The 25,997-nt window shown below is 41.2% G+C and overlaps 1 protein-coding gene across 1 annotated transcript in view; it reads right to left on the bottom strand.

The window, feature by feature from the left end:
• Window positions 1-290: 290 nt before the first annotated feature.
• Window positions 291-25,997, bottom strand: part of LOC129182277 (complement C3-like) — a 37,408-nt gene continuing 11,701 nt past the window's right edge. Inside the window, exons 24-44 of the mRNA XM_054778161.1 lie at window positions 25,755-25,964; window positions 25,613-25,673; window positions 25,439-25,522; window positions 25,163-25,366; window positions 24,215-24,290; window positions 23,895-24,057; window positions 23,711-23,818; window positions 23,475-23,628; window positions 20,237-20,397; window positions 19,983-20,138; window positions 19,845-19,904; window positions 19,672-19,762; window positions 13,856-13,907; window positions 13,608-13,695; window positions 11,843-11,932; window positions 11,648-11,753; window positions 11,217-11,306; window positions 8,789-8,872; window positions 8,368-8,448; window positions 8,151-8,298; window positions 291-8,035 (exon numbers count right to left, since the gene is read on the bottom strand). Of these exons, the coding sequence (XP_054634136.1) occupies window positions 7,897-8,035; window positions 8,151-8,298; window positions 8,368-8,448; window positions 8,789-8,872; window positions 11,217-11,306; window positions 11,648-11,753; window positions 11,843-11,932; window positions 13,608-13,695; window positions 13,856-13,907; window positions 19,672-19,762; window positions 19,845-19,904; window positions 19,983-20,138; window positions 20,237-20,397; window positions 23,475-23,628; window positions 23,711-23,818; window positions 23,895-24,057; window positions 24,215-24,290; window positions 25,163-25,366; window positions 25,439-25,522; window positions 25,613-25,673; window positions 25,755-25,964 (2,406 nt within the window). The 3' untranslated portion in view covers window positions 291-7,896. The remainder of the gene's footprint in view (window positions 8,036-8,150; window positions 8,299-8,367; window positions 8,449-8,788; window positions 8,873-11,216; window positions 11,307-11,647; window positions 11,754-11,842; window positions 11,933-13,607; window positions 13,696-13,855; window positions 13,908-19,671; window positions 19,763-19,844; window positions 19,905-19,982; window positions 20,139-20,236; window positions 20,398-23,474; window positions 23,629-23,710; window positions 23,819-23,894; window positions 24,058-24,214; window positions 24,291-25,162; window positions 25,367-25,438; window positions 25,523-25,612; window positions 25,674-25,754; window positions 25,965-25,997) is intronic.

Genomic DNA, 25,997 nt, shown 5'->3' with positions numbered 1-25,997 from the left:
CCTAGATCTCTATGGGAAACACCTCACAAGGGGGTGGAAAATGAGAGGGCTAAGATCCTGTGGGACTTCCGAATACAGACCGATAAGATGGTTGTAGCCAACCAACCGGACATCATGATCATGGATAAGCAGCAGAGGACAGCCATTGTGATCGATGTAGCCATCCCCAATGATGGTAATATCAGAAAAGGAACACGAGAAACTAGAGAAATACCAAGGGCTCAAGGAAGAGCTGGAGAGAGCCTGGAAGGTGAACGCAACAGTGGTGCCGGTGGTCATAAAAGCACTAGTTATTATCATGGTTCATGGTGCATGGTTTTAATTCATCCTGAACATGCATGATTCAAACAGTAGCACATCACATAGTACAATTCACAATTTTGCATGTCCAAAAAGGAGTAGGAAGAAGTAAAGCTTATTTAATCCTACCCCTTATCAGTTTCACATCAGTTGCAATACATTTATTCACCTCTTGTTCTTCCAAGTGTACTTTGTAGGTCTACATGACAATGTAGTGCAATCATAGCCAAGGTTTGTACTTACTAAAAGGAAGCTAGAGGCTTAATAATAACTGATAGAATATATCCACGACCCACAGAACAAAGCTGTGCTCCTAATGTCTTTCGCTTGTTTTTAATATTTTACTTTTTATACGGCAGAGTGTCATTACAGCTTTAGTTCATCAGGAAGTGACGGGAAGTGACGGTGGGCGTCCCGAGCAGGAGAGCTAAGCTCAGTGCTAGCTGTGAGTTTCGAGAGAGTTGGGAAGTGTGTTTATGTTGGCGTGGATGGAAAGTCCTGCAGTGTTCTCCGCTGTTAATAAAGCCATTAAAGTGCATCGGCGACGTGAGTCTCTCCTTCCCCACAACAAGCGGCATTACAGTATTGACCAGTGCACACCAGGAAATAAACGGTGTCATTTCTTACAGGCATTGGCTGGACAGCTATGTAGTGGGGCTTGTTTAACCTTTGCCTTGTGGGCAAGCAGGAAGGAGAGACGATGCTGAGAGATGTGTGTGTGTTCTGAGCTGCTGTCTGGTGGCCGCATTCAATAAATAAAGTTGGCAGAAGCAACAGGAGAAGTTTCCTTCTTTGCTTCGGAGCTGAATAACACTGACAAGTTAACAGACTAGTAGCGAACAGAAAAGAAGACGGCTTTGTTTGTGTCGAATACAGAAGATGAAGACTTTGATGGATTTGTGGATGAGGATTGATCAAAAATAACGTGAGTACATTCTAAAATACTTCAATTAAGTACAACCGAACTCAGTTTTGCTCCCGCTGCCGCATGCATGCTAGCGTATGTTTTTTTTATTGTAGCGTCGCTGGGAGCACGTCCTGTTCCCAGCCTACTTTGCGGTAATGTTGTGGTGCAAATGCTCTTAAAGTTACATGTTTGACCAGGAAATAGCAAGCTCAAAAGAAGACGGCTTTTTTATGTGGAACAACTGACAGTTTGTGTGGATCTTGTGAATGATTGTGACTGAGCTAGGACTCAGTAATTAAAGTCTACACACGACGGCTTCATTGATTGAAAAACAAAACTTTTTCGTGCATGAAGCTTCTACTTGAGTTGGTAATTTGGCCGCTATATGCAGTCAGATTTTAGTGTCTATAGTGTCTATAGCGGCCACTAGAGGGAGTCTGCAAAAGTGGCCGCTATAGACAGGTTGGCATCCAGTTTGAATGTTGACCAGTAGAGGAAAAAAAAAGAAAAAAAGGGAAAATAATAATAATAATGTTGACCAGTAGAGGGCACTGCGGACTGCGGATAAAAGTTGTACAGCACTACTAGGCTTGTTATTATCATGGTTCATGGTTCATGGTTTTAATTCATCCTGGACATGCATATGAGTCAAACAGTAGCACATCACATAGTACAATTCACAATTTTGCATGTCCAAAAAAGAGTAGAAAGAAGCAAAGCTTATTTAATCTTACCCCTCATCAGGTTCACATCAGTTGCAATACATTCATTCACCTCTTGTTCTTCCAAGTGTACTTTGTATGTCATGTTCTGTGTGCTGCTCTGCTGCCCTCTGTATGCCATCTGTTGCAGCACACCTCCTGAGCACCTGAGAGGACTTAATTGGTCACACCTGCAGCTCATTACAAGCTGCAGCCAAACTCCAGACCAGTGCCAGATTGTACTCCTTGACTCCTAGACTACCTTGCCCGGCTTCCTGCTCCTTACCCTGCTCTCTGGCTCCCTGCTTACCTGTACCTGCCTGCTTAGTATTTGTGATCTACTCCTGTAAGGTTTGCCTTCAGTGAATTTTTGTTCTTGCTAGTTTTGTCCTAACAGCCTATTGCTGTTAGCATTTTTTGTTGTTGATTCTTACCATTACTGGATTTTCCTTATTTGTACTTTGTGTTTGCTTCTTGGACCCTTTTTGTATATAAAATTTTCCTTTTTGTATTTTTCGCCTTGTCTGCATTTGGAATCCTAAAGCATTCGCCGTGTCCCACGGCCTCGCATGACAGAACAATCTGGCCAGACGTGGATCCCGCAGACATGGACCAATTCCGGAAAGCCCTGGCACACCAAGGACACATGGTTGGTAGCCATGAGAAATCGCTCCAAGGGATCATGGAAGCCATTTCAGTTCTCTCCGCGAATATATGGAAGCACTAAGTCAACGACTAGGACACTCTGCTCCGATTCCTCCACCAGCGGTCGGTACCTCCACTGCTATGAGTGACGCTGCTAATGCCACAGCTGCAAGCACACCTGCTGCTCATCAACCTCGTGAGCCTAATATCCCTCATCCTCCTCACTTCTCTGGTGATTCTGACTCTTGTAACCAGTTTTTACATCAATGCTCGTTAGTTTTTAACAACCTACATCTTACTCCTGTGATCAGTCTAAGGTAGCCTTCATAATGAGTTTGCTCGAGGGTAGAGCCGCCACTTGGGCCCTGGCCATAAGCACGTCTATGCCCGTCATTCGCACATAGTTACCATTATTTTTAGAGGCGATAAAAGTTTTTCATCACCCTATCCAGGGTTTAGAAGCTGCCAATCGGTTGTTGGATTTAAAACAAAGAGGACGATCTGTAACTGATTTCTCCATTGACTTTTGTGTACTCGCTGCAGAGTGGATATCCGGATACCGTGCTCCGTGGTACTTTCCAGAAAGCACTCAGCGCCCGCATTAAGGATGAATTAATAGCCAAAGACAATACCACATCCCTTGACGACTTGATAAACTTAGCGATTTGTTTAGATAACCGAGTAAAGGAGAGAGTCAGGGACTATGCAGAGGTGGGATACTATGGTCGAACGCCGAAATCACATCTAACGACTGAGCAGAGGATTTCTCATCCCTTCAACCGAGACGACGAAACTGCTACTACGGAGGTGCCGATGCAGATTGGAGGTCAACAGCTAGACGCCGAGGAGAGAGCCCGTCGCGACGCCTGGACCTGTGCCTATATTGCGGTAACCCAGGACATCGGCTTCTCCAGTGCCCCGTCCGTCCAGTTCTCCGCCGAGGTTCGACCCCAGGATCAAGACCGGCACAATCATCAATACCCAGTATCGATCCCCCTATCGTCAGCAGCCAGTTGTCAGCTGGGGACTGTGAGTACTCCGAGGAAATAATTGACACATACAAGGAGGAGTCTTTGAAACGACTTCAGGTCAAGGGGATTATTACAGGTGGGGGCAGAAATGTTCCGGTAACACCTCCTTTGTTAAGAGACATGATATCAAAACTATTAAGCTACCCTCTCCTAAAGAGGTTTTTTCTTTAGATAAGCGCTTCTTAGCAGCAGTCACACATCAGACTGAACCCCTTTCTCTTCATTTATTGGGTAATCACTCTGAGAATATTAAATTCTATATCATGCCATCCCAAGCTGCACCGCTAGTATTAGGATTACCATGGTTTAAACTCCACAATCCTCCCGTAGATTGGACTAAAATGAATATCGTTAATTGGAGTACGTTTTGCCACGCAAATTGTCTGAGGTCAGCCATTTCCAACGTGCTCGATAGCGCCCTTCCTGTCGAAGAGATCAATCTCACCAGTATTCCAGAGGAATACCACTATTTGAAACAAGTATTCAGTAAGGACCGCACCCAGACACTCCCACCTCATAGACCATATGATTGTTCTATAGAATTATTAGCCAACGCCACATTACCTAGCGCTAGGCTCTATAATATTTCTGGGCCAGAGCAAAAAGCTCTCAAAGACTATATCTCCGCTTCACTAGCTTCTGGTCTCATCCAACCTTCATCTTCTCCGCTTTTTTTGTGGCCAAGAAAGACAAATCCTTACGCCCCTGCATTGACTACCGGGGTCTCAATAGTATTTCGGTGCATAACAGTTTTTCACTCCCCCTCATGGACTCTGCCTTTTCCGCTCTCCATTCGGCACGGATTTTCTCTAAGCTCGACCTCCGCAACGCCTATCACTTGGTGCACATTAAGGATGGAGACGAGTGGAAGACCGCGTTTAATACTCCGCTGGGGCACTTTGAGTACCTCGTCATGCCTTTTGGTCTTACTAACGCCCCAGCGATGTTTCAAAATCTTATTAATGACGTTCTAAGCGATATTATTAACCTGTTTTGTTTTGTATATCTTGACGATATCCTTATTTTTTCCAGAAATCTACAAGAACACACTACCCATGTCAAACTCGTCCTTCAACGCCTCCTAGAAAATAGGCTGTATGTCAAAGCAGAGAAGTGTGAGTTTCACGTCATATCAGTGCAGTTCCTGGGGTACATTGTGGAGAAGGGTCAGTTACTTGCCGATCCCGCCAAGATTCAAGCGGTGGTCGAATGGCCCACTCTCAAGGAAGCACTTACAGAGGTTCCTAGGATTTGCCAACTTCTACAGGCGATTCATCCGAAATTACAGTAGTAAGGCAGGACCTCTGACTAGGCTTACATCGCTTGAAATTCGATCCTAACCTGCAATTTTTTGTAGAGGTCGACGCATCGGATACGGGAGTGGGAGCCGTCCTGTCCCAGCGATCCTCGGTCGACCAGAGGCTGCACCCCTGCGCCTTCTTCTCGCGTTGCCTCACACAGGCTGAGAGGAACTATGATGTGGGGAACAGGGAGCTGCTGGCCATCGTTCTGGCGCTGCGGGAGTGCCGTCATTGGCTGGAGGGTGCTGTACTCTCGTTTGTAGTCATCACTGACCATAAGAATCTGTCCTACATTCGTACCGCCCAAAGACTCAATTCTTGACAAGCCTGCTGGTCATTATTCCTCACCCGCTTCAACTTCTCAATCACTTACAGACCCGGTTCACGCAATGTCAAGCTCGATGCCCTGTCCAGAGTCTTCAGCTCCACGGAGGAGGGAGAAGCACCAGAGACTATCATACCTGTGGCTCAGGTGTTGGGTGCGCTCCAGTGGGAGGTGGAGAAGAGGGTGTCGGAGGCAACAGACGGGAAGAGACCACCAGAGGGTTGTCCTCCAGGTAGACTGTTCGTTCCAGAGGATCTCAGGTCAGAGGTACTACAATGGGGTCACACATCTACAGTAAGGTGACCTGCCACCCGGGAATTAAACGGACATTATGGGCACTGGCGCAAAGATCCTGGTGTTACACTTATTATCAGGAAAGATATTCAAGATCATTTTTCCCCCAGTTTAGATCTGATGTGTTTTCGAAGTGTTCCTTTAATTTTTTTTGAGCAGTGTATTTATATATAGTAGTACTTCGCATAACGTAAACCTCCTTTTACATAAATTCCACTAAACGTAAGGAATTTATGTACATTTTTTGTATCGTATTACGTAAGGAATTCCATATTACGTAAGCGTCAAGTCCGTGCAAGACAGAGAGACTGACAGAGTACACTTGGTGAAGTGAAGCCTTATGGCTTCACGCTCTCATTAGCTGATTATCGGGGCACCGCCTACGCTCTCATCTCATTGGCTGATTATCGGGGCACCGCCTATGCTCTTATGTCATTGGCTGACTTATCAGCGTGTTCATTTGTATGTGAGCTCTCTTCCTCATCTTAGTCTCCCTTAAACTAGTTTGCACGCACTGAAATCTCTTCTTAATTTCATTACTTTTCTTTGTTAAAATTACCGTAGTCATGGGCCCTAAACCAAGTGTAAGGGATAAGAAGAAAGGGAAAAGTTGTCGATCGAAAGGAATCAGGAAGTTATCCACAAATTCTGATGCTTCATGCTCTCATTGGCTGATTATCGGGGCACCGCCTACGCTCTCATCTCATTGGCTGATGATCGGGGCACCGCCTACGCTCTTATGTCATTGGCTGACTTATCCAGCGTGTCCAGTTTGTGTGAGCTCCCTTCCTCATCTTAGTCGCCCTTAAACTAGTTTGCACGCATTGAAATCTCTTCTTAATTTCATTACTTTTCTTTGTTAAAATTACCGGAGTCATGGGCCCTAAACCAAGTGTAAGTGGTAAGAAAAAAGGGAAAAGTTGTCAATCGAAACAAAGCAGGAAATGATCCAGAAGCATGACGGTGGTATGAAATTAAGTAATGTTGCTAGACTATACGGCCGTTCCCCATCGACCATTATACCTTATTTTATATTGGAATGTTACTCTACTATAACATAAAGGTTCTTGGAATACAGGGCCGTGAATGATCAGCTTTAACAAGAGAACAATATAGTCATCATACGCTAACTCACTTGTGAACATTTTATTACTCTTAATACTGCTTTGCTTCTTTTTACACTCATGTGACCATTCAGAATGTTAAAAAGTGACTTCAAACATTGCCTGTACACTTAATAAATCTTTTTACCCTGGAACAGATCTCAATAACTTCAGATGGGAAAATTTATTTTGTAATATGAACAAATGTGTACATCAGGGGTGGCCATTACGTCGATCACAAGCTACCGGTAGTTTGGGTCCATCGCGTAAACATCACTTTGTATGTGTAATATGACATCAGTCAGCTGGCATTAAGCGCCCCTCCTGATTCACGCTTGCTCCCCCGCAGCGTTTCAAGCTACACACGAAGATGCAACTTTCATCTTTATGATTGTGATTACAGATGAACTAACTCGGTGGTAAGATGTCTATATCTATAACTAAAGTTATCTGTTCACTTGTAGAGGCTAGTTACATAGAAAAAAAGTGTATTGTTTACTGGCTTTGCTGGGCGTCATGAACTCTACTACAGAAATCAGTGTTTTCTACATGTTGGCTTCTTTCTTTCGCATCATCATTTTAAATTCTTGTATATGGCTAATGTTTGATAGCAAATGCTAACTGGATGTAATACATGAACTGTGTGTCCTAATGAACGTTACATAGCTAATGTGACTGACATATTACCAGTACTCAGGTTATGTACACAACTATTTAGGAGTTATGTGGAATTATCTTTATTTCCTTATTGAAGTGAATTATGATAGCAACTACTTTGATTACCTGTAAACTTTGACAATGTGAATGTGAAATACTAATCATTCATATTTACAATAGAATTTCAGAGTTTACTGGTTACATTTTGTATATGTTATATGTTTTATAGAAAGAGGAAGATCAATTTGACTTGTACTTGCATGCTGAGAGAGTGTGTGCACTCCTGGTATACATGTATAACCTACATAAATACCTACTCATATTTGTTTGAAATAAATATAGTAAATATATATGCTTTCTATATTTATAGTAGTACGTAGATCTTTGGGACTTGGTCATTTTAAAAGTAGCTCGCAGGATGAAAAAGTGTGAGCACCCCTGGTGGACATGTTCATAAAAAAAATCCTATTAGTTCTGTGTAAATATGACTTGCTTGCTTGCCCTCCATCTTGTCAAATGTGGAGACAAACATTTAACAAGAAATGACAAAAGAATGAGTAACCATCATAGCTTTTTTTCTTTTAAACATGAGTTTTCCCACAGTGACCACCGCAGGTCTTGCAACAAGCGTCTTACAGCCTGCATGCGTTCTCGAAGAGTTCCTTGGCGGCCGCATCGAGGCTCGTGCATTTGGCCTGCAGATCTCTGGCACACTCTGCGGGCGAAGGCCAGCGTTCCACCCAGGTGGTCTTGCCGAGCGTGTACACGAACCTGACACAAAAAATCGCAACGGACGTGTGTAATAAAAGCACACAGTCTTGCCCAAAAAGCCACTAAGAGCTGCCAGTGCGCGGGGTAAGGAGAGTAGTGACCGTCTACCGTCTACCTGTTGGTGTCGCTGTCCACGTCCCACTTGTCCTCTTTCGGACCGATGATGAGGTACTGTGAGCCTATCTTCAGGTCCAGTCCTTCTCTGCAGCCTCCATGGGATGTGAAGAACCTCCTCTGACCCGTTTCAACTCCCGCCTCCACACCTGTGAGACGTGTTACTCGTGTAAAAATGTCACAAACGCAGAAAAAAAACGTCTGACGGAGCCACTCACCCAGTTTGATAACGCGTGTGATCTCCATCTCGTATTTGTCGTAGTAACTGTGGCTGGCGTTCACAACCTTCACCTGGAAAACTGGAAGACAGCGACAACGTCACGATGGGACAACCATGCTTCCATGTTCTCATGTTGAGATGATTGTGTCTTGCTGAGAGTCAATCATGGTGGTGGTAGTGTGCATGAGTGCCGCTGGCACTGAGGAACTGCGGTTCGTTTTTTGGGGGGAAAAAAACAACTACTTGTACGTTCTATAATACTGTTCCTACGGTCACGCTTGCTGAAAAGTGAGAGCCGTGCTCACTTCTTAAATACTTCTTAAACACTTAAATATTTCTGTTTTGGGCTCCAAAAATGTGGTGTCATGGCAACAAACGGTGAAACTTCAGTCTTTCTTAGTGTCATTGTGTGAGAGTACCGTGATGCAGAGACTTGCAGGCAAACGTCTCTCTTTCCTTCTTGACAAAGTCCTCGCTGTCACCTTTGGCGATACAGCAGTCGCCTGCAGGTCAGCAGACAACAAGTTTTATTTTAGTCACACCCGTTTAGTTTACAGTCATACACATTTCGTTGAAGCGTACTCGTTATGTTTGAAGTCAACACACATTTAACAGCACATTTCGTTGAAGTCATACCCATTTCGTCTAACACGTACTTTTCAGTAGTGTCAGCCAAGTATGTTCAAGTCATAACCGTTTAGTTTATAGTCAGACACGTTTAATTTAATGTCACACCTGTTTAGTGTATAGTCAAACTTGTTTAGTTTGAAGTCAAACACATTTATTTGAAGTGAAACCCGTTTAGTTTATAGTCAAACTTGTTTAGTTCAAGTCAGACCCATTCAGTTTATAGTCAAACATGTTTAATTTAATATAAAAAACGTGTAGTTTAAGTCCTACCGGTTTAGTTTCGTCAAACGCGTTAAGTTGAAGTCAAACCCATTTACTGTAGTTTATAGTCACACCCGTTTAGTTTATAGTCAAACACGTTTAATTTAAGTCAAACATGTTTATCTTATAGTGAAACCCATTTAGTTTGAAGTCAAACCCGTTTAGTTTATAGTCAAACACGTTTAATTTATAGTCAAACATGTTTATCTTATAGTGAAACCCGTTTAGTTTGAAGTCAAACCCGTTTAGTTTATAGTCAAACACGTTTAGTTTATAGTCTAACATGTTTAATTTAAGTCAAACATGTTTATCTTATAGTGAAACCCGTTTAGTTTGAAGTCAAACCCGTTTAGTTTATAGTCAAACCCGTTTAGTTTATAGTCAAACACGTTTAATTTATAGTCAAACATGTTTAATTTAAGTCAAACATGTTTAGTTTATACATTTAGATTACAGTAAGACCCATTTAGTTCAAAGTCAAACCCGTTTAGTTTGGAGTCAAACACGTTTAGTTTATAGTCAAACACGTTTAGTTTATAGTCAAACATGTTTAATTTAAGTCAAACACGTTTATCTTATAGTGAAACCCGTTTAGTTTGAAGTCAAACCCGTTTAGTTTATAGTCAAACCCGTTTAGTTTATAGTCAAACACGTTTAATTTATAGTCTAACATGTTTAATTTAAGTCAAACATGTTTGGTTTATACATTTAGATTACAGTAAGACCCATTTAGTTCAAAGTCAAACCCGTTTAGTTTGAAGTCAAACACGTTTAGTTTATAGGCAAACACGTTTAATTTATAGTCAAACATGTTTAATTTAAGTCAAACATGTTTAGTTTATACATTTAGATTACAGTAAGACCCATTTAGTTCAAAGTCAAACCCGTTTAGTTTGGAGTCAAACACGTTTAGTTTATAGTCAAACACGTTTAGTTTATAGTCAAACATGTTTAATTTAAGTCAAACACGTTTATCTTATAGTGAAACCCGTTTAGTTTGAAGTCAAACCCGTTTAGTTTATAGTCAAACCCGTTTAGTTTATAGTCAAACACGTTTAATTTATAGTCTAACATGTTTAATTTAAGTCAAACATGTTTGGTTTATACATTTAGATTACAGTAAGACCCATTTAGTTCAAAGTCAAACCCGTTTAGTTTGAAGTCAAACACGTTTAGTTTATAGGCAAACATGTTTAGTTTATAGTCAAACACGTTTAATTTAAGTCAAACATGTTTAGTTTATAGTGAAACCCATTTACTTTGAAGTCAAACCCGTTTAGTTTATAGTCAAACATGTTCAATTTAAGTCAAACCCATTTAGTTTACAGTCATACACATTTAGATTACAGTCAGACCCATTTAGTTCAAAGTCAAACCCGTTTAGTTTGGAGTCAAACATGTTTAGTTTATAGTCAAACATGTTTAATTTAAGTCAAACACGTTTAGCTTATAGTGAAACCCGTTTAGTTTGAAGTCAAACCTGTTTAGTTTATAGGCAAAACCATTTACTTTGAGGTCAAACACATTTAGTTTATAGGCAAACATGTTTAGTTGAAGTCAAACCCGTTTAGTTTAAAGTCAAAAAAGTTTAGTTTAAAGTCAAACACGCTAAGTGTAAATCAAACCCGTTTACTTTATCGTCAACCATGTTTAGCTTAAGTCATACCTGTTTAGCGTAATGTCAAACCCGTTTAGTTTAAGTCAAACCTGTTTAGTTTATAACCAAACATTTCTGGCAACATTTAATTAAGTCATATCCGTTTAGTCCAACACATTTAAAGTTAGTGTCAAATACGTTGTGTTTAAGTCATACCTGTGAAGTCAAAACATGTTTAGTTGAATACTCGTTTCGTTGGAGTCGTACCCTTTTAGTTTATAGTCAAACCCGTTGACTTTGTAGTCAAACATGTTTAGTTAGTCGTGAAAGAGTCAGTTAGTGGGGTTTTTTGCCTTTACCCTGCGTGCAGCGGCAGACGTTTTCCTTGCAGATGTGAGTCAGGTCTTCGCGGTGTTGAGTGGGCGTGTACGTCTTACTGCAGCGATGGTCTGACAACAACAACAACACCACAAGCCTGAATTTTGTACAAGCGACAGTCCAAGATGGCAACCATGCTCACAAGTAAACTTCATGTCATACGTGAGACGCCTTACTGATCCAAAACCTGCTAACAAAGTTAGTGTCAAGTTTTCTGGCTTTAAAACTAAACTGTAGACATGAAGTTATGTATGATGAACATAAAGCCAATAAAACATACCAGCTGCCAGTATGGTGCAAAATCCAAGCACAATATATACAGTATCATCATATCGTTAGGTCCAAAGTGAATTCACGATGAAAAAGCAGAATGTTTGCATTGAAAGGCAGCGTGTGAGGTGCCGCGTCCCACCAGGGTTGTAGTACTCGTACACAGTGACCGAGGACGGCTGCAGGAGGCCCACTTTGAAGTTCTGCTGGAGTCTGAAGACCAAGATCTCCGGTTCCTTGTGCGAAACCTGAGCACACGAAAGCAAAGCTGAGCTTGGAGGAGCGGGTGAGGCAAAGCTGTGCGCCTCAAAGATGGGGTTCTGGTTCTGGTGGTTACCTTGAACAGGTGGATGATGAGAGAGCCTCTGTCACTCAGGTTGTCCACCATCTTGAAGTTGCTGATGTAGCGATCCACTGAGTTGGACAGCTGGACACACACACACACACACACACACACACACCATCATCATCACTATTCATATTATTTTACTATTATTATCATCATCAATTATTATTACAATTAAAAAATGTTTTGGAATATTATACTTTATGATGTACAGTATAATACAATGATAATGACAATTATAATAATAATAATTTACGGTATTATTATTACAATAATTACGATCAAATAATGAAGTTATTGATAATAATTATTATTAGAATAATTGTAATAATAATACTATTATTAACAATAATAATTAACAGTCATAATAATATTAATAGTGATAATAATTATTAGATCATTAATATATTATCATTATAATGGTATAATAATTAATAACACAGTTTTGATATCAATAATAATGTAACAAATGCTAATTGGTATGGTAATAATAAGAATTGTAATGATAACAATGAATAGTCACAATGATGATACTATTAATAGTAATATTATTGTCTTGCTCTATGTGCTGTTTGCTGCCGCCTGGGAGGAGCTACCTTGACACACTTGCTGGCGATGACCACCTGGCTCCTTTTAAGGTGTGCGGTGGGCTTCACTCATTGCCAGATTGTTCCCTGCTCCCTGCCTCCTACCTGCTCCTCCTCAGTATTTGCTACTCTCTGGTCTTTGTTTTGGCTTGTATTGTAAGTACGTTTGACTCCCTGCTTGGCTACTTCCAGCAACAGCTTCTGCTAGCGCTTGGCGACTTGCTCCTGCTCGGTTTTCAGCATGCTTTTTTGTTTGGTTAGAGTAGAATTGTTTTTCCCTGCTATTTTTCCTCCGTATAGCAGCGCCTTTAGCTGTAGTAGTTTTTCATCCCGTGACGGTGTCCGGGTCATTTTGTGTTGTACTTTGTTTTGTTTGTTTTTTTTAACTTTGTCATTTGCTACTTTTGTGAACACTTTCGGCAATAAATTTTGTTACACGGACTGTCTCGTCTCTGCGTTTTGGGATCCAGTATTTTGGCCGTGACCAATCGTAACAATTATGTGTTTTATTACTATCAATAATTGCATTATTTGATCATAATAATTATATTATTTTTATATTTTTATTATTATCAATAATTGCATTATTTGATCATAATTACTATATTATTTTTATATTTTTGTTATCAATCATTGTATTATAAAAATATATTATTAATTGCTATTAATATTATTATCATTGAGTATTAGTTCTTATCATTATCATTACAATTAGAATTATTATTATTGCTATTATCATTTTTTTAACAATTATTAGTTTGAAAACTATTATACAATTATAATTACATAATAATACTTAGTATCAATATTATCATATTATTATTACTGCTCGCATTACTGTTAATATTATTATTATTCTGACTGTGATTTATTATCATTGTTAATATTAGTATTCCCATTACAATTATTCCTGTCATTATTATTTTTATAATCATTGTTATTATTGTATTATTAATATTACAATTATAGTACAATTATGAATATAACTATCATTGTCATTACTATTATGATCATTATAACAATTATTATTAGCCTTCTAATAATAACAGTAAACATTATCATCGTCATCATTATTTCATCATTACTATTCTTTTTCTTCTTGCTCTAAAAATACTACTGCTAATAATAATTACTGTTGTGACTGAAAAAAAAGGATCTGACGTGTGTACCATCTCCAGGTCGGCGTTTTCCGGGGTGAAGCCAGTGGGAAGGCTGACGTCCAGCACTACCATCCTGACATCGCTGGGTCCTAAAGCCCTGTGGAGAGGTTCCGCTTTACATTTGATCGTACATTGCCGCTAATGAAACGCATACACCGCTATTTTCAGAAACAGTGGCTGGGTGCGTTTCTATTATTCAACTGCAGAGAGTACCGAGCAGGCCAAAGTCAGCTGACCACTAAGAGGGGGGCACTCACCTCACTTTGATGGTCATCTGGTAGGACTTCTCCATGTCTGCTGGAGGCTTTTCTGTGGCGGGACATGATTCTTTGAGTTGCTGATGACATAATTGGGATCCAAGGCAAGACCTCACTGCTGTTTCTATTAGTTTGCTTTTTCTATCACTTCATAGTACGACTTAGTGGTTCTCATAATCCTCATTGTGCTGCTTTTGGAGTCACTTCCTAGATATGTATGCCTCACGTTGACTGTTTCTACCACTTTCCGTGGGTCCTTTCTCTTGCAGCGTGTGGAAGCTATTGCCTACGGTGGCCGAGAAGTGCAAAACAACTTAAGAAAATTTCAATCACAATTACAATTACTCCAGCTGGAAAGGGGATGTACCAAATCCCAGAATTATAGGAAGTGTTAACGTTTGGACCAATCAGCTCCGGGGAGTTGGTACATTCCTTCTCTGTTTTTATTTGTAGCAGAGAAGTGCAAAACACAAAACAAAACTAAAAAGAAATGATTAATCTCATTTGTAACGCAGTAATAGTGCGCCACTTGCTAACCATAGGCTGAACAGGTGAACTGAACTTGCATAAGAGTATTATGAACCACAGTGGTAACAGTCATTTCTTATACAAAAATAAACAAATAGGGGGACAATTATTTACAGCGTGCCACAAATACATGGTGAATTGGTGAATAGTAACATGCTCTTCTCACTGTATTCCTGGATAGGTATGCTTGAATGAATCTCTTCAACATATATAACACATTTTAAAGCAAAAAAGTCCAATTAAGCTTTGATATACTGTGCACTTCGGGTGTTTCATAGTGAAAAACGTGCCATTTCACATTCATGAGGTATTGTGACTTAGACCCTAGGTTCTCAATGTTCCCAGGAGTACGCCAATTGTCATTCGGGGTACGTGAATAACAATGAAAAACAATTAGCCGCTAACGATTACGAGCGCACCTGAACGCCTCATCGCGCAGAGTAGACCGTAATAGCAGAAAGAAGGAAGGAGACGCGGCATGCAGTTTTTCATTGCTCTGTCTGAGTTATATGAATAAGTAACTTTGATGATTATGTTGTGTATTAAGAGTGTTTAATCTTAAAGGTTTGATTTATATTGGTGTTCCCATCCCCGCACTGTGAAAACCTGTCAATGTACAGGTATGTGCGTGTCAGGACGAGAGAGTAGAGATTCCCCCGATAATGAGGTTTTATCGCTGCTTGTATGTGTTTTTGTACTTTGGATACTGCTTTATCATGTTTGTTCATCTTTGCCTTTCAATTTGGTATCAAATTATTATTATTATTATTATTATTATTATTATTATTATTATTGTCCAGCAATTAGGGCAGATAGTATTGTTGATCTAATCTAATGTAATTTGGTATCAAATTAATATGCAGATTTAAATCATAGCGATTGCAAGTGGATGAAAGTGAAGCTCATGTTCAAAGGGAAGGACCCCAACATCTGGCTGAAATAAAAGATATGCAGGACCAATACAGTGTTCCCTCGCTATAACGCAGTTCACTTTACGCAGCATCGCTATTACACAAATTGTTTTTGCGTGCAATTTTTTTAGAGCGTATGAACGCATTGTGTTCTGTGTCCTGATTCACTAAGGGAGAACTCACATTGTCTTCTGCATCCTGATTGGCTAAGGGACTGTAGACCATGAGTCAATCTCCTCCTTCATGTGTCCTGCACAGGACAGAATGCCTTCAGCTTGCCTAATTTCCATAATTGTTCGATCGCTAGCAGTGTGGCTCTTTAGTCCTGTATGTTTGCGAGTTTTCTCCCCAACAAAACTCACAATGTCGACTAAACGCTTTGCGCCGACAAAGGCACCTGCAGCTGCACCCAAAAGGCAGAGAAAGATGCACAAAAAGTTGGAATTCTGGACATGGTGAAGGAAGGTACAACTTACGCAGCCGTAGGGCGCCATAACGGAATAAATGAATCTTCGGTTGGTACCATAAAGAAGGAGGAAAATAACATAAGGACGACAGCAGCAATAAACTTTAACAAGGATGCAAAAAGGGCTTTAAATGTCCGCAACAAGACCACGGAGAGAACGCCTCTGCGGATGCTGGGGCAGAGGCATACATGAACAAATTTAAAGCCATCATCGAGGGAGGAGGATATAAGCCTGAACAAGTTTTTAATATGGATGAGACAGGCTTATTTTGGAAACACTACATCGCTCATTCAGCCCATGGACCAGGGCCTGAGCCGTGCTTCCAAGGCCCTCTATATGCGTGACGTACTGTACATATTTACTCGTGTATAAAGTGAGAAAAGTGTATAAAGTGTGTGGTGAGGGGGTAAAATAATAAATGAAAAAAACATCCATCATCCACACATGCATCCATCCATGTATCATCCATGCCTCAAAAAAAAAATCAACTTCTACGACACAGATTTCATTTAACACCGGTATTTTTTGGAACCTAACCCCCGCATTAAATGAGGGAACACTGTACTTGGATACTTCATTCATCTCCAAGAGAAATTCACATCTTATCTATTTATCAGTGCTCGTGTAAAACTTTTATAAACATTTGACCATGCACAATGCAAATTTTTGAACCAGAATTACTTAACTATAAAATTAGTTAAGCAATTAGTCATGTTTCATGTTTCAATTTAATGAAATGTAAAAATGCTTTATGTTTTTTAAAGGTGCAGCAGTAGGGGGGTACATGGCTTCAAGTCAAAGGTCTGAAGGGGTACGCCACTGTAAAAAGTTTGGGAACCACTACCTTAGACAATAGTACGACGTCTCATAGTTGAGGTTTTAGCGGAGTGTGTGCGCTCCCACGACGTGCATGCTAATACCAGACGGAAGGAACAGATGTATTACAGGAGTCCATCAAATATTTGAATGAGGGTATGACGGGTGTACAATCTCCTTCCGGGTGGTGTAATTGAAATTTGGTGTTCTTTTTGTTTTGTGTTTTGCACTGCTCGGCTACAAAGATAAACCAGAAAAAGAATGTGCCAACTCCCCGGAGCTGAGTGGTCCAAACATTATCGCTTCCTGTAACTCTGGGATTTGGTACATCCCCTTTCCGGATGATTTAATTGTAATTTGGTTTGCTTTTCGTTCACATGTTGCACTTCTCGGCCACCGTAGGGGCAGCGGCTCATGAATTCTGCCAAGCAACAAGTAGCTTCACAAGCATGTGAGGTAAAAACCCAAACCCAGAATGATTACAATTCATTACAATTTGAAATAAGTGATACTAAATCAGTTTAATTAACTACATGATTATGTGAATTAATTTACAAAAATTTGAAATAAGTGATACAAAATAAAGCCAATTAAATGCATAGTACAAATATGAATTCATCCCTAAAATTTTACTTTTTAAATAATAAAAATGGTTGAATTCACACAAATTTGAAATAAGTGGCACAAAAAAATAAAGCCAATGAATGACATTAAAAATGAATTCATTAAGTACATTCCAAACAAGTGATGACATTTTTGTGAAATATGATCTGAAATATTTGCATTGTATTCACAAATATGTTTCTCTGTGATACTGTATACATACTTTCACTTTTATGGACAATTTTATACATTTCTGAGAATTATGTATTCATTTCACATGTCACATCACAGACTATCGACAGCAGAGTAGCGTAGCCACGTCCAGCCAAACCACACTTCCAGATGAGCTGAACGAGTTCTATGCCCGCTTTGACACCCAAACTCCTGATGAGCAGAGAGGGTGGCTGGACTTGGGGAGCACACAGGACTCACCTCTCATGGTGACATCAGCTGATGTGCGCAGGGTTCTGAACAAAACAAACCCACGAAAAGCAGCAGGGCCAGACAACATCTCAGGACGTGCACTTCGGGTTTGCTCATCAGAGCTAGCTGATGTGCTTGCTGACATATTTAACCTGTCGCTTGCACAAGCATCTGTACCAACCTGCTTTAAGTCCACCACCATAGTGCCCATACCCAAGAAGAGCAACGTGACCTGCTTAAATGACTATCGCCCTATAGCACTCACTCCTATTGTTATGAAGTGCTTTGAAAGGATAGTCATGACCCACATCAAAAAGAGCATCCCGGCCACTGTGGACCCTCTACAGTTTGCATACCACCAGAACCGGTCCACGGATGATGCAGTCAACACTGCCATCCACACAGCTCTTTCTCACCTACAGGGCCAGGACACATATGTCAGAATGCTATTTATAGACTATAGCTCTGCTTTTAATACAGTCAGCCCCCACAAACTCACAAATAAGCTCCTCACTCTTGGCCTGTCACCCTCCCTCTGTAACTGGGTGTTTAACTTTCTCACAGGCAGGCCCCAGTCAGTCAGAGTCCACAATCGCACATCCAGCTCAAGAATTGTGAGCACTGGGACCCCACAGGGGTGTGTGCTGAGTCCGCTCCTCTACACGCTCTTCACCTATGATTGCGTGGCCTCCCAGAACAACACCAGCATCATTAAATTTGCGGATGACACTACAGTCATCGGACTGATCACTGGTGGTGTTGAAACATCATACAGAAGAGAGGTGGCGGACCTCATAGCTTGGTGTCGTGATAACAATCTCCTTCTCAATACAGATAAGACCAAAGAGATGATCATCGACCCAGGAACAAGGGAAAAGGAGCCACATAGTCCCCTGTTTATTGATGAGACTGAGGTGGAGAGGGTGAAAACCTTCAAGTTCCTTGGCACACACATCAGCGAGGACCTCACCTGGTCTCACAACACCCAACAAATTCTGAAGAAGTCCCAAAGGAGACTGTACTTCCTGAGAAGACTGAGGAAATTTGGCATGTCCACCACAATCCTGAGTTGCTTCTACAGATGCACTGTCGAAAGTGTCCTTACCGCCTCCATCACTGTTTGGTACGGTAACTGTACAACACGTGATGGGAAGGCACTCCAGCGGGTGATCAAGACCTCACAGAACATTGTTGGGGCAGCCCTCCCCTCACTGCAAGACATTTATAAATCTAGAGTCCTACGCAGAACACACAACCTCATCAAGGACAGCACACATCCACAACACTCATTATTCACACTCCTACCGTCAGGCAGACGCTCCAGGAGTTTGAAGTCCAGGACCACAAGGCTGGCAAACAGCTTTTACCCACAGGCCATCAGGCTTCTCAACGAAGCACTCGCACACGCCGCACGCAACACACGCACACACTCATAGCACTTTATTTATTTATTTATTTATTTGTATTATTTACTTGTATTAATGTCTCTTCTGTTGTTGTTGCTTAATTTATTGGTATATATGTTTATGTGTTTATGTTTCTTATGTTCTTATTCTTTCTTGTGTTTTCTTTCTTTTCTTGGGAGAATGAACAGAATAAGATTTTCATTGCATAGTATAACTGCTGTTTTACCATGAACATGACAATAAAACTCTCTTGAATCTCTTGAATCTTGAATTTACTCAGCTTTATATTTTATATTTAACTGTGTCAACAACAAAAAAAAACCCTACATATTGATCCTTTTAAAGTTTTTTAAATTTATAGTGAATGACTTAAAGAATGAATTAATTATAAGCCGCCTTTTTGTCTGTTTTTAATTTATGTCGTGCGTGTTTTGTCCACTTGAATGCCTGACGTGGATCTATAGTCCACATGTCAGAAAAGGTTATCGCATGAAAACATTATTGTGAATAATCATCAAGATAACCGTCAAAAGACGAAACGACAAACGAAAACTGAGCAACTTATTGGCTTTGTGTGCTGGATGATGCAACAACTAGGGTAGAACGTTAGTGGTTGGTGCAAATCTGGATAAAAGGGGCAGATTTCACACGCTCACACTCACCACTGGCCTCCTCGATGGCGACACCGAGCTCAAAGTTCTTGCAAGGAATCTTCTCGTCCACTTCGTGCAGCTGGTTGTAGTAGGTCACCACCTCGAGGGGTCATGTGACAGGATGTCAGTGGCACTATCATGGCTTCCCTCGTCATCATCATCATCAACATCAGTCGCCATACCTCCAGTATTCCCTGTCCCTTCCCTGTCACCTCCACAGTCAGGTTCAGATGAGCGGGCAGCTGCCGACATGAAGAATCAGACCAGGAGTCAAAATCTAAACGCCAGCGTAGGTTAGCGTAAGAGGACTTGATTCTCACCCGGGACGACTGAGCAGCGTAGGCGGTCCTGGGGTTGAAGTGGTAGCGGATGTCCCGGCGGCCCGTTATCCTGACGTCCACATTCAGAGAGAGGTCATCAGAGGAAGGCGTGTGGATTAAGTACTCTGACAGCGCCTGCAGCACCACCATGGTGGACTGACGGCAAAAGGAAACAGAAAACATTCAAACATTTCATTTCTATCAACAAGTTAACCAATACCAACTCCACACACACAAACAACCAGGGTTGGTACCTGAGTGGAACCGAAGCCTCCTCCAATCCTCCTCTGACTGTTGAGCCACTTGAAGGCTGCCTCTGCTTCCGTCATGTGACCCAACTTGACCAGCGCCAGCAGGGCATAACCTGTGGCCTCCAAGGTGAACAAGTGGTTGTGTTTGTCAGGCCAGTGGCTGCCTGCAGGGGGCAGCAGAGGCATCGGTTAGTCAACTTGGACCACTTTTTAATGCAATGTAAGCTGTACATTTATAGACAATCATTTTCAAAGTATGGAACTATTCTATTAAACAAAGGCCATTTTTTGTGTTTATATCATAAAAAACAGCAAAAAGTAACAATATAAAGCACTTCAAACCTTAAAAAAAAAAAATTAAATCTCTATCAAAATGCTTTTTTTGCAGATTGTGCTCTAAATTGTCCATAGGTATGAATGTGAGTGTGAATGCTTGTTTATCTATATGTGCCCTGCCATTGGCTCTCAGATCCTCACATAATCGGGCCATAAAAATTCTGGATAAAAAGCCCCAACGGTACCATCATTGTCACATACTTAAAAAATACAAACTGCTTAGCTTTGAAAATTTGATCAGCTTCTCCAATATTCGTCTGGTTCATAAAATCTTGCATGACGCTGCCCTACACCCTCTTCAGACCTATGTCCAGCCACGCACTCGGCTCACCAGCCGAGTGCTAAGGTCTGTTTCGAGGGGAGACTGCGATGTCCCAAAAAGGAGAACTGCCTTCTCCCAATCAGCCTTCTCTTACAAAGCTGTGACGGAGTGGAACAGACTCCCGAGTCATGAAAAGGACATGGCAGACTTTCAAACATGCTCTCGAGCCGTTAAAAGCTGGCTCCTGGACAGTCAGTCCTGCTCTCACTAATACCAGACGGTAGTTGGCCGACAGACGTTACCCCCGTGGGTACCTACTGTTGGCAAAAGCCCTATTTCTAAAGCTTCACCTTAAAACAATAGTACCAGTTAGGTACAGTATGTGGTACCCTCGTGGGTACCATCCGACAGCTGCAGCGCTTTATATAAGTAATGAAAGAGGTTTATTATCATCAGCGTTCAACTTGTTTCAATGACTTTGCTGCTAAATATGGGTGTGTTTACTACCTGTATGCACCTATGAATATGCACGCACTTTAAATGTTGATTAATGTATAGAATTGTTTTGAGATTGTTAATTTCAGAAGTGCTTATATTTTATGATTCTATCCTGCACTAGCCTTTTAATGGTTGTACCTTGCATTTATATGTGGTTTCTGTATTGCACTTTATTGTATTTTTGTACCTGGTATTTATATGTACTCTCTTGTATTTGTATTGCACTTTATTGCATTTTTGTATTGTATTTTATGATGTGAGGACTGCAGATGGAAATTAGCTCTGAGCTAAATCTGGTGCAGACATCTTTTTAATGAAACTGCACACTGTCCTTAATAAACTAAACTAAACTAAAATTAAACTGGCGACCAGTCCAGAGTGTACCCCGCCTGTCGCCCGAAGTCAGCTGGGATAGGCTCCGGCATGCCCCCGCGACCCTAATGAGGAGAAGCGGTATAGAAAATGGATGGATGGATGTGGTAAATTACACATTCACAGATATGAATGTACACTTTAAATTAATATTATGAATATGTAATTATTATAAATATTTTATTTTCTCATGTATGACAGAAACCGCAAAAAATATACATTTATTTTGAACTATAAGTTTTTTTTTACGGTAAAAATAATTCTAATATGTAAAAATCTCATTTAACGCACATGTGTCTCCTGTCTGAACATTTTTTTTAAAAGGACAAATATAATATAAATAGATTAATAAATAAAATAAATGAAAAAGTTAAAATCATTTACATCAATATTATTAAGATTGAAAATGATGTAAAATGAAAGCTTGAAATGTTTTTTAAGCAATGAAATTATTAATTTATTAAAAGAGACAGCAGAGTCTCATCAATTAACGTAAGAAACTACATGCTTTGTAAATCTCTTATTTAACGTGTTTCCCATCTGGAAAAACAGGACAAATAATTTTAGAAAGAAAAAAGAAGCTTAAATAAACTAAAAAAAAAAAAAAAATTAATACAAAATAATTCAAATGAAATCAATATTATTTAGAATGAAAATAAAACTAATGCTTGAAATGTTGTAAAAATAGCAAAAAAGGACAAATAATTAACTCTTTCAATGCCAAAGACGTAGTTATACATTTTTATAATCCCGAACACTCGATCCCAACAACGTATTTATACTTTTTGGAAAAATTTTTTGCACAAGAGGCAAAAAGAGGTGATGATGCAACTCTGCACTGATGCATTAACATTTCAGAGCATTTTTAAGCCATAAAAAAGGTCACAAGGTGGCAGAAGAGCATTTCAAGAAGAAGAATCACACGACAACAATGAGGAAGCGGGAGAGCGTGGAGGAGTGTAGCGTGCAGAAGGTTATGCTTTGTAGGAAAACTTTAACGCATGCGCACGCACGCACGCGCACATATAGCCCATTTCCTAATGTGACAATTGTAAATAATTCATGGTACTAGTAAATACATTGTTATTTTGATATAAAACCAACCCTTTTTTGTGTATAGTTGTTTAGATATTTAAGCTGTCACAAATATTTAAGCAAAACATATTTGTGTCAATGTGAAAGTTTGCTTGAAAAGTTGTTTTTTTTCCCCTTTTTCTAGTCGGGAACTGATATTGAAACTTACTGATTACTAAAGAACGGAAAAAGGTAGAAACAGACTTTTTTTTCTGATGAAAGACGAGAGTTTAATCTTTCTTTTGTTAGGTTCCATGCTTACATAGCCATAGAACACAAAATTTGTGTGCCTTGAAAGATCAGAGTCAAAATCGTCTAAAATGTCCGGTACTGACGGGGTTGTCTTTTGGAAAATGGCTGGGATTCCACGCATCCATTCTTTTTCTATGCCGCTTATCCTCGTTAGGGTCGCGGGGCGGTATGCTGGAGCCTATCCCAGCTGACTTTGTCTGAGAGGCGGGGTACACCGCGGACTAGTCGCCAGCCAGCCAATTGCAGGATACACATAGAGAAACAACCATTCAAACTCACATTAAATGTGTGGGATTGAATGAGTTATTTGAATAAAAAATAAAATAAAAATAATTCATAGAAGTTTTATTGAATGCTTTCTGTGAAATTCCAAAGGTTTTCAAAGCTTAAAAATGCAATATTACAATTAATGAATTGTAGCAGGAAGCATAAAGAGGAAGGAGGTACCTTGACCAGACGCTCTGAGGTGTGTAGTGGGGTCATAATCTGGTCCTAATCCCACCAAGGCCAGGGCGTAAGATGTGATGGCCACCGTGTACGGCCTCCTCCCTGTCCTCATCAGGGCCCGCTTAAGGTATTCAGCTGTCTTACCTATGGCCGCCTGTAGGGGGCAGACGTATGCTCAACAAGAGGGCAAAAAGAGGGCTTCCTGTGACAAAAACCGAGAAGGGTGCGTGAGTCACCTCCAGGCTTGGACCGCTGCATCGGATTCCTGCCTGCTTCGCCTCCGCCAGCGCAATGAGGACAAAGGCCGTCAGTGTGGTTTCGGGATCGTCACCCCGCAATCCGCCCTAGCAGACAAAAAAAAAAACAACTTTCACGACGACGCAAACGCTTTGTGTCCAAGTAGGGGCGAGTATGTCTCACAGTCATGGTTGTGCTGTAAACGGGATTGTCCTCCACAAAGTGTCCCCTGGGAAGTCTGTGCTTGTTGCCCACCAGGAAGTTGAGCGGGTCGCAGACTTGCTGAGTGTCAATGCCGATGATGGAATGAGCCATGGAGAAGACCTTCACCACGTACGCAGTGATCCTGGCGTACATTGGGATTAGATGACACTCCAACATCCATCTTTCATTCATTCTTTCATTGATTATTCAATCAATAGCACTAACGAGCAAAAGTCCATTTCTTGTCTTTGAAGGAAAGTTATCAAGTATGACACAGGTCGAACAAAAAGAAAACATACCAAGTACTTGCACCTTCCCTCCTGTAGGGGGGGTAAGAACCATCCATCTTCTTGTAGGCCAGTTGGTTCTCATAGCCTGGAGACAGCAAAGAAATTCTCATCCAACCATCTAGCCCTTTTGTCATCCATCCATCAAATAGTCAACCATCAAGCCCGCTATTGCTGCATCAGCCAACAATCCGGACACCCAAGCACTTATTACGGCATCCATCCTTCCGTCTGTTGGACTTCAAGTAAACGTAAAATCCAAGTAAACGTCCATCCATCAACTACAACATCCATCACAACATTCCTCCTGCATCCTACTATGTCTGCATCATCCATCCAGTTACAGTATGTTGTGAAATTAAAGAGTGTCACCATCCATCATCCACACATGCATCCATCCATGGATCATCCATGCCTCAAATCATCCACCCAACTATCATCCATCCATCAAAATACCATCCAAACATCACCCAGCTATCTATTCCTCCACCCATGTATCAATTACATACAACCACAATATCATCCATCCATTTGTGTCATATCCATCCAACCATCAAAAAACATCCATCCATCCACCTGTTTCCATTCATACACCCACCCAAACACAGCACCATCCATCTAAATATCATCCATTCATCCACCTATGTTCCCATCCGTGCGTCCCTTTATCCATTCATACATCCATCCAAATATCATCCGTCAATGTGTCCTGTCATACAGCCATTCAAAAACAGTATCATCCATCCATGCCACCATCAATGTATCCATTCACACATCTATCCTAATACAGTATCATTCATCCAAATATCATCCTTGTATCCTTCCATAAAGCTATTCAAGTATCATACATCGTATTTTTTCATCCAGCCATCCAAAAACAGTGTCATCCACCAATGTATCCATGCACATATCCAACAAGACACAGTATCATCCACCCTGGTATCCATCAATGCCAGTCACCTCTCCTTATGTATCGCAGCGCGTCCGCTTTGCGCAGCACGCCCACGCTCTCCCAGTCGTCGGTGCGTTCCAGGTAGAGGGTGGCAATGAGCGGCAGCGTGATGGTGGCCAGGTTCTGCTCAACGCAGCCGCCGGGCATGCGGATGAGAGACGCCAGGGAGTCGTCGCTGATGGAGTTGTCGATGCTGTCGGCCAAAACGTTCCCTGGAAGAGGAAGCAGCAGTCAAGTATCATCCTCTCCTCTCATTCCATATCACCGACGGGTCCACGCCTGACCTCTGACATTGATGAACGTTTCTGGTGCCGAGTTTGGTACCACACCCTCCAGGTCCACCTTGCCCACCTGGACCATCTGCCTTCCTGGACAAGATGGAGGAAGCAGAAAATGTCAGATTTCCCTGATATCAACGAGCTGCTAAGGTTAAAGTTGATTGGTATCGTTGTCCACACCTCCTTCAGCAGACGGGTTCAACACGGTAGTCCTGACTTTGGTCTTCTGGACCCCATCCATCTGTTTGGGTTCACCATGAGACTGCTCAGTTGACATGTTTAACACACTTTACTTTTATTTGGGCCATCACGGTCCACTCACCACCACCCGCAGAAGCTTCTGGACGCGGTCTCCTCCCATCATGTCCCGGGCCACCACCATCACCTCGATGGGGAGCTTGCCCACCGCCAGAGGCATGATGGTGTAAGGCACCGCCTTGGAAGTCCCCGCCGCCAGCGTCACCTCCTGTGTGTGTCTGTCCTTGAAAGCGATACTGCACATGTCTTCCGTCTTCATCAAAACCACACGGACCTGAGAGGGCCGCATAAGGACACAACCCGCTTG

Source organism: Dunckerocampus dactyliophorus, chromosome 6, assembly GCF_027744805.1.
Source record: "Dunckerocampus dactyliophorus isolate RoL2022-P2 chromosome 6, RoL_Ddac_1.1, whole genome shotgun sequence".
NCBI lineage: Eukaryota > Metazoa > Chordata > Actinopteri > Syngnathiformes > Syngnathidae > Dunckerocampus > Dunckerocampus dactyliophorus.
This window is presented reverse-complemented; position numbering and strand designations above follow the sequence as displayed.